An 8,252-nucleotide genomic window follows, 5' to 3' on the forward strand; every position below is an offset into this window, starting at 1 on the left:
CTGTAAATAATTTGTATCTTTCCATATTGAGAAAGGTTCTATTGTATATGAACCAATTTATTAGTAGCAGTGGCACCTAATATTTAGACACTCCATCGCGTCACTGCCCACATTCACTTACTCGCGCTCTTTTAACTTGCAAGCTGTGTTAAAAGTCATTTTTAGTATATGCCACGGACCACTGAAAATGGATGCTGGGCCATAAAAGGCCCCTGGGCTGTAGTTTGGACTCCTTTGGAGTGGAGCAATTGTAATACTGTACTGGAAAAGGAGGCAATGCAGTTAATTTTGCTTCCAGGAAATGGTTAAACTAACTTCCTCAGAACTGATTTACCATTTATGCAGGGCCCAGAACACAAAGAATCAATTTAACGCACGCCAATATTGGGAAAAAAAACACAATATAATAGAAGAGCTCACTACAGGTAACAGATTTCATAACATGAAAAATATACATCAGTATTTTGTCTTTGTACATGAGCCAAAAACTGCAACCGTTGAGTGAGCAGAATAATGAGACTGTTGGATTTGATGAAGGAAGAGCACAACAAAATGGGAACATACACTATATGGACAAACATTCACAAACAAAATGCCAGAAACAAACAGCAAAAAATAAACCGAAAAAGAAAGGTAAGCATGCAGAACAATTCCAACTATGGACAACACTGACCCAAAAAAAAGAGCAGCTACTAAAATAGCAGATTTTTGGAGGACCTTAAATTGTACTGTGTACAAGAGTACACTTCATGTAAGGAGATTTATTGCTACATTAAATTGGGAACGATAGCATGACTAAACTGCATGTGTGCTGGCGATCAGACCAATTTATACACTGCATATACAGTATCTTTCCATTGATTTCCAACATTTCATTTAGTTCTTGTTCAATGCAGGATGACCAAGCTTTTGTATCTGGAGGCACTTTTGCAAAAAGACCCCAAAAACTTTTGCACATGCACAAAATGAACAAGTATGGTGCTTTGTTTGGTGATAAAAGAATGAGATGGTAAGACTTTTAATAGCTAAATAAAACCCAATATTACAGTGAACACACATTTGAAATAAGGTCATCAAAGTGTTTAAGAATCCATGTCAAATAGCAAATATGGCTAGTCTAGAAATGACAAAACTTGTCATTCATAGCGTGCTTAAACCAATCAAGCTCTTCACGCAACATTCTGATCCTCAATTTAAGACCTCCTGTTGATAACGGAAAAAAAAAAAAACAGCATATGTTGGAGAAAGGGAAAGAAAAAAATAGATCGGAGCCAGCGCAATTCATTGATACTAAGTGCATGATGTGTAGAGAGGGATCTTATATATTATCCGGTTTCGTCTGTGCTATATACATGTCTTTACAATATCTTCCTGAATGTAGAAGCAGTTCATTGACTTGCAAAGTGTTGTTTTTTTTTCTTCTGGGTTGTTTTTTTTTTATGTTCAGTTGGCACTTGCTTGGTGGTTGTCTGTCAGCCATGGTAGTCACTGTAATGTTCTATTGCAGCTTAGAGGAGCCAGTCATAGTCTTCCTGCCAAAATAAAAGGAGGACGCGCCTGGCAAAATGGTGGAAGAGTGCAGGAAACAGTGCCATGTTGAGCTTCAATTGGAGACCTGTGGAAAAGCACAACACACAAGAAATTATCAAGACAAACAATCACAGTGGTAGCTCAGACAAAAAAAATGAGGAGATTCAACACTGCCTGAAACGTGGAAAAGTCCAAGTATTGTATCACAACAGAAAATAACGTGGGATTAAGTTGAAGTGAGTTTCTGTAGGTATTTCACATTTTCTGTATTTAAAAGGGAAATTTTACAGTTTTTTTGTTTTGGAAAGAAACCACTGTGGCCGAGGAAAATGAACCAACCATACAGAGAAGGTATGACCAATGAGGTGTAAAGCATTTGCCGCGCAATTTCAGGCACATAGATACCCGGTCACCTGCACTGCCCCACAACATTGCTCGGATCTGTCACCTCTGGGTTCAGGTACCAAATGGCAACTAAACAATGGTTGAAAAGGAAAAAAAGTGCTCTGAAGAGGTTCCAAATTGCCAAAGAACACATCGCGTGGCCATGAGGAGAATGATGCAACATTACAAAGACTGTTAAATAGTAGTGTTTAGGAGCTGCAAAGTTTGTCAGTTGAGCATCATGGATCAGTTTATAAGTCCGAATGCTTGAACGGTTCATGTTGCTTTGTCCCAAAAAGGAAATGCTCCTGAAACAAGACAATGAGCCCAAACACACCAGTAAGCAAGCTGCATCTTGATTCCAGACCAACATGATAAAACATGGAGTGGTCAGCCAAATCCTTTCGTCTTAATCCAATTAAAAAAAAAAACATTGGGGTGATGTGGTGTCGTTTCAAAGGCAAAACCAAAACATGCAGCGGAATTGCGTAATGACGTGTAACTATCATGGGTTGGAATACTCGATCACAGGTGCCAGATGTTGGTTGACAGTTGGCAGTTCTCAGAAACTTTGGGAAAACAAAACTAAAACTCCTTTCAGTTGAGAGAGTAAATGTTTGAGAATTTAAAGAGAATTTATACGACTGCTTTTTTCCCCTCATGGGCTTATATAGCTTTCATGAAACTTTCTGTAAGAGAATACATTTTTGATTTGGAATAGAACGTAGTGTTACCAATTAATTTGCATGTAAATAACGGATAATTAATGAATTTTGACCTCAACAGTTTTAATATTTTTTTTCATTAACAGAAATAATTAATTGACTTCCAAATGTGGACATTAGTTTACATATTATTACCAGTGTCCATCTAAGAAAGGGTTAAGAATACATCATACTTGCCCTGAAAACATGATTTTACATCCTTGCTAAATATCACTCAAATGCAGTCTCTTGGCTTTTCCGTACACAGCGTGCAACTTTTCTTTTAAATGCTCCATGCCTGTCCTCCCGCCACTCTTTCTACAGAGGAGAAAAAAGCGAGAAAAAAAAACATGTTTAGTCTGAAGCATTTCCCCCCCAATCAAAAATTATTGTGTTTGTAATAAGCAAACTTACTGCTGCATCTACGTTGGCTGGCGAGTCACCATTTGGGTCTGCCAGCATGGAGATAACACTAATCATAATAGTTTCAACTGTATGGATGGGAAGCCAGCGTTCTTCTGGTTTTTCATAACCATACTTGTCCTCCCCAGGTTCATGTAAAATAGAAATACATACATCTCCATTCTTGTCAACTACAACAAAAAAACAAAGGAAACAATTAATTACATGACAACCAAAAATAAATGCACAGTGATGTCTGTATAACAACTTTCATGCCGAATATTGCCGCATGATATCAAAAAGGTCGCATGTCTTTTCTGACTGTACCATACATGTTCGAGTACAGTAAAATATATATGAATAGTGTAAAACTTATTTATCTCTTTCAGTAGCTCAATTCAAAAAGTGAAAATCTTACATTCTAATTCCTTGAGATGGTGAATTTGGGTTTTCCTATTCACACGGGTGGAGTGACTGGGCCGGCCCGCGAAAAGTGAAAATATAACTGACGGTCTTCAAAAAAAAATGCTGATAAACCTCCAATATGCAGTTGTCCAAATATAGTGTCACAATTTTATAATATTCCAGTTTTCTTTTTTAATTGAACCACAAGAAATTAAGTATTCCACAATATTCTAATTAATTGATATGAATCTACAGTGGATTGGGAAAGTGAACATGAACACTGAGAAACCTCTCATTTAAAAAAAAAAGAAAAAAAAGCACTATAAAAAATGATACAACCTGCACAATTCCACTGAAAAGGCCAATTAATCTAAGAATCTTTTGTGCTTGGTTGAGATAATAAAAATAGGTTGGTTGCTTCAGTATTCACACCTTAGAAATAAAACAAATAATTTAATTGGATTAATTATATAGGATATTGATGGGCAATAAACGTTGCACATTCAGATTTTATGTTTTTATCTATTTAATATTCAGGCTCTCATTAAATAAAAACAATAAATCAAAAGTAACTCACCAGCTACACTGTATTGAAGTATTTTTAACAGACTACTTATAAAACCGAACTCAGTTCATCAACATTCCTTCGATATACGCTCCAAACGTGTCTGACCGTGAGAACATCTCTTGTCACAACCCTATTCAGATCAGCCCACATATTTGCAATTGGACTTAGGTCTGGGTTCTGGCTGGGCCACTGGAATTATAAATTGTTCTCAAATCCCAGGACCTTCACTCAAGATCCTGTACTAGCTGCAAGAAAAACAAAAGCATAATGCTGCCACCACAGTGAGCCACTTAAGAGTATGTTGCTCTCGAATGGCTCAGCCAGAGCCCAGAACTAAATCCAAATGAAAAAGTGTGGGATGACATGACTGAAGGATGTAATTAAAATTAAAGGTGATTCAGCAACATATTTATTTTATGGTCTTTATCAAATTTCCATTGAAATTATATTAATTTTTAATAAAAAATGGATTTAAAAAAAAAATAAAATATTTACTGTACGTCACAAAAACCTGGTGCAGTATTTCATCAAGGATACTGTGTTCACTTTCTTTTGTCCACTACAAAAGTTCACATACTGTTAACGAATACCCCATTCTTCATCAAAATCTTGCATATTTCCATGATGAACCACAAAGAAATCTTTGTTAATCATGAACAATTCAGGACTTGATATCAGTTATCTTTTTGCAAAAACATTGTGTATCTTCCGACTGTACCTACCATTAGGGTGCCAAATATCTGTGATAAATTTCATTTTAGGTGGCCTGAGAGGGTAGTCTTTGGGAAATGTCAGATGAGCTTTAAACACACCACCTTCACTGTGAACATAAAAAAAAACAGCCAAATAGAAAAATTACTTTAACAATGTCAACACGATCACATTTCAAAACATGCAAACCTGTAAGAGTGACAAGAGTGTAGGTAAAGACGTATGAATGTGACACTGTATCATTCAAAATAGAAAAGGTGATGACTTACTAAAGCGTGTCTGGTGGTCCAATGATAAGAACTTCCCATCTGTACAGATCATTATCCTCAATCAGGCCAGCTGAAAAACCTTCAACAGGGTTTTTATTCAGCTCTGGAGAAAAAAACAAGTTAGGTCACACCAAGTTATTTCTATTACTTGACTGCCTCAGCCTAAAAATACAACCCTGTCTGCGGAATTTTCTTACTTGATCGTGATTAAGCTGAGGATCAGTCAATTGCAGTAGCCACATAATTATCTGGGGCCTACTAACTTTATGATACTGCAATATCATCGTAGCAGAGCAATAAAGGGTGACGCTTAGTTCATCTACAAAACTCATCAAGGCTTTGCCAAACTGTTAAGAAAGAAAATATCCTGGGACTGATTATAAATGAACACACAATAAATGAAGCAAACTTAAAGAGGGAAATAAATCTTGTTTACAGCTTCTTTTACAAAGCCAGCATTTGTCATTAACATCATATACATAGTGGTGGTCAACATATATGCCCAAGTCAGATTCATCTCTTTGTAAGAGGATACTTGGTATCAATTCTGTTCTGTGGTCCTAAATTAGTGATGGTAAAAATGCAGTGTCAAATTTCTTCTTCGGGGTAAAGGCACTCGGTGAGTCCATACATCATTACTCACCCAGCACCAGCTAAAAACTACTTAACCGAACGGCCCAAAAGATGTCGCTGTTAAAATAAAAAAAGCGGTACAATTTGTTACACAAATCCAACTGCTAATATACGTGTATTAAGGTTAAGCCCAATTTTGATTTGGGGTTAAAAGTTGGGAAAATAATCAAAATTAGTTAATTTAGCAGTTGGAAGCAAAACTGAAGCAAAGTCAGTCAATTTAGCATTACACACTCATTTGAAGAGAAATTTGGTCAAGTACTGCAGAATGAGGGTGTAATAATAAGACAATGATAAGGGGGAACCGGTAATAACACAAGGTGCCATCTACAAGTGCAAGTCACATAAGGGATGTGTAAACAGCAAAATGTTAATTAGGGATTACAGCCAGCCCCACACGAAACAGTCTTTGGGGACGGAATTGTGTTTATGAGGAAAATAATTCAGCATTATTTCTCACACTCGCGTGTGAAATGCCCTCATAAACACTAATAAAGGTGTAACAATATACGATTTGAATCTGGAAATCAGTTTTGATTCAAAACATGTGAGTACATCCAATGGACTCCTTTGACTTTAAAATACGTGAGATACTTTTCAAATTGTCTTTTATTTTTTCGATATTTGAAGGAAATGCCATATTTACAGTAGTGTTCATTTATATCAATGTAAAATGACGGGAAACGAATGTTATCATACCCTGTCGAACTGAGCCATACTACATCCTTGAATCGAATCCCCCCCCATCATGTATCAAGATAAATATCAAATCGTCTTTTATTGGAGAGATGCACATCAGCAGACGCTAGTGAAATGTTCTTGCATACATTACTGATGAGCTGTCACATACACTACTAAAATCCTTTCACACATCACACTGAAATGCGCTTATGACACAAAGTTGTCCCTCACGACATCACTTTTTGCGAGTCAATGCATTGCATATTTTTATTGTACAGTTTGCATGTCGCCGGTAAAGTAAACACTGTTAGGGAATTGAAGCCTAACGTGATGATGCACATTGCTAGTTACAACCAATCTTAACCCATAATGTGCATATACAGAAGGTAGAGGGCGGATGGAAACAGCTGCGGGAGCTTTTTCAATCGCTTTATTAAACTAACAGTAGGAAAATACAGTCATCAAAATCACACTCTGAGCACAAGTGTCAGTAGTCTCAACAGATGCTGTCACTACATATAGAAATAACGAATATGATAATAAATGGGGAGCTGTGAGAAAGTGGTCGAGATCGCCTGCAAACATGGGGACCCTGATTCAAGTCCATCCACACCCAACATCCCCTAAACACATGGCTGTGGTGTCCTTGAGCAAGACACCAATACCCCAAACGGTACTCCGTGTTGTGTCAAATGCTGAGATAAAGTTATGTGTGTGCATCTGATAAATAAAGACGATTCTTCCTTATACGATTATACTTGTTTGCTACTTCGCACATTTCGTATATTGCGGGGACGGCCTGGAACGTAACCCCCGTGATAAACGAGGGAAAACTGCTGAATGTTTCAATAGGGTACGAGAACATTTCATCGCGAGTGAGAATGTTTCAGTAGTGTTCGTGACAGCGTACTCTTAAGTACTGTAACGGGCCGCGTTCCACTGGTGCCTATAAGTGTATTTCACTTTTGAATGTAAGAGGTAGTCCTGAATTTCGGCCCCTCATAACTGACAACGAACGTACAACTTATCTGCATGCATCATGATAACGTTGTCTCCGACTCTTCTCCTCAACGAACAAGAGGCTGTTTGTCAACAATCGCCTCGACAATTTTCCCGCAGTTTATTCTATTAGTAATGGGACATTCGCGTCAGAGTGGAACATTCCCTCAAACAGTTTGCGTCCGTACCCTCGCTTGAGTCCCAGCTAAAATGTTCATTAGCAAAGCAGGCAGTATCCGCTAACGCCAAATGTTTCATTACCTGCGAGCTGTCTCCTGAGTAACAGCGCTGATTGAGGCTCTGTCATAGTTTAGCCAATGTGATGCAGCTATTGTGAACAGTAATATGCCGAGGTAACAGCGTTATATTCTCGTTTGCTGCACAGTGCGCCGTCTCCTCTTATTTTCCGTTTAGCATTCGCGACATCTCTTCTTCTTCGTCACCCTTTGCTGCAGTTCTCTCTCAGCTAGGGACTGTTAACGCTTCTTCTTCGCTGGTTTTCTAGCTGCTGTGTGCTCATAGGTACGTTGCTGCCATCTTCTGAAAAATACTTGCATTACAAACACTGTACTGTGCAGTAATTGTGTGCAAGCGTCTAATCAAATCGGAGTTTGCTTTACCTCTTGAAATTAAGGGCATTATTTGAATAGGTGTCAACCTATAACCGGTAAAATCTGAAAATGGACGTAGAGCACTCATTTCATTTATGATGTAATGAGGAAATATTTGGACACTTGGTAATGTAATAATTCACAGAACACACTAGAGGGCAACAATTGACATATGGAAGACAGAAAGTGCCAAAAGAGTAAATAAATAAATACAATACAATACAATACAATACAATAAAATACAATACAATACAACTTTATTTATATAGCGCATTTCCCAAATACAAGATGAAATGTTTAATTAAAGTTCATGAAACTGTCAACACTGCAACACTGCAACGCGGGACCATGAAAA

At 37.6% G+C, this 8,252-nt stretch overlaps 1 protein-coding gene across 1 annotated transcript; it reads right to left on the reverse strand.

Moving 5' to 3' along the window:
• Window positions 1-384: 384 nt before the first annotated feature.
• On the reverse strand, window positions 385-7,770 carry ube2g1a (ubiquitin-conjugating enzyme E2G 1a (UBC7 homolog, yeast)). Its single transcript, XM_088280076.1, has 6 exons — window positions 7,548-7,770; window positions 4,974-5,076; window positions 4,716-4,813; window positions 3,033-3,211; window positions 2,817-2,936; window positions 385-1,615 (listed from the first exon to the last, which is right to left on the reverse strand). Exons 1-5 carry the CDS (start codon window positions 7,591-7,593, stop codon window positions 2,850-2,852), a joined length of 513 nt encoding a protein of 170 aa, XP_088136202.1. The 5' UTR covers window positions 7,594-7,770; the 3' UTR covers window positions 385-1,615; window positions 2,817-2,849.
• Between the last annotated feature and the right edge of the window lie 482 nt (window positions 7,771-8,252).

Source organism: Idiotropiscis lumnitzeri, chromosome 17 (assembly GCF_059441095.1).
Source record: "Idiotropiscis lumnitzeri isolate Australia: NSW breed Sydney's pygmy pipehorse chromosome 17, RoL_Ilum_1.0, whole genome shotgun sequence".
Classification (NCBI taxonomy): Eukaryota; Metazoa; Chordata; class Actinopteri; order Syngnathiformes; family Syngnathidae; genus Idiotropiscis; species Idiotropiscis lumnitzeri.

What these genes read in the sequence shown, in the direction of transcription:
- ube2g1a (XM_088280076.1), bottom strand. Translation starts at nt 7,593, where the DNA reads ATGACAGAGCCTCAATCAGCGCTGTTACTCAGGAGACAGCTCGCAG. An exon ending in AGATATTTGGCACCCTAATG is followed by an intron (nt 3,212 to 4,715) that starts GTAGGTACAGTC and finishes TTTTTGTTGTAG; the next exon opens with TTGACAAGAATGGAGATGTA. An exon ending in CAGCCAACGTAGATGCAGCA is followed by an intron (nt 2,937 to 3,032) that starts GTAAGTTTGCTT and finishes TCTCCTCTGTAG; the next exon opens with AAAGAGTGGCGGGAGGACAG.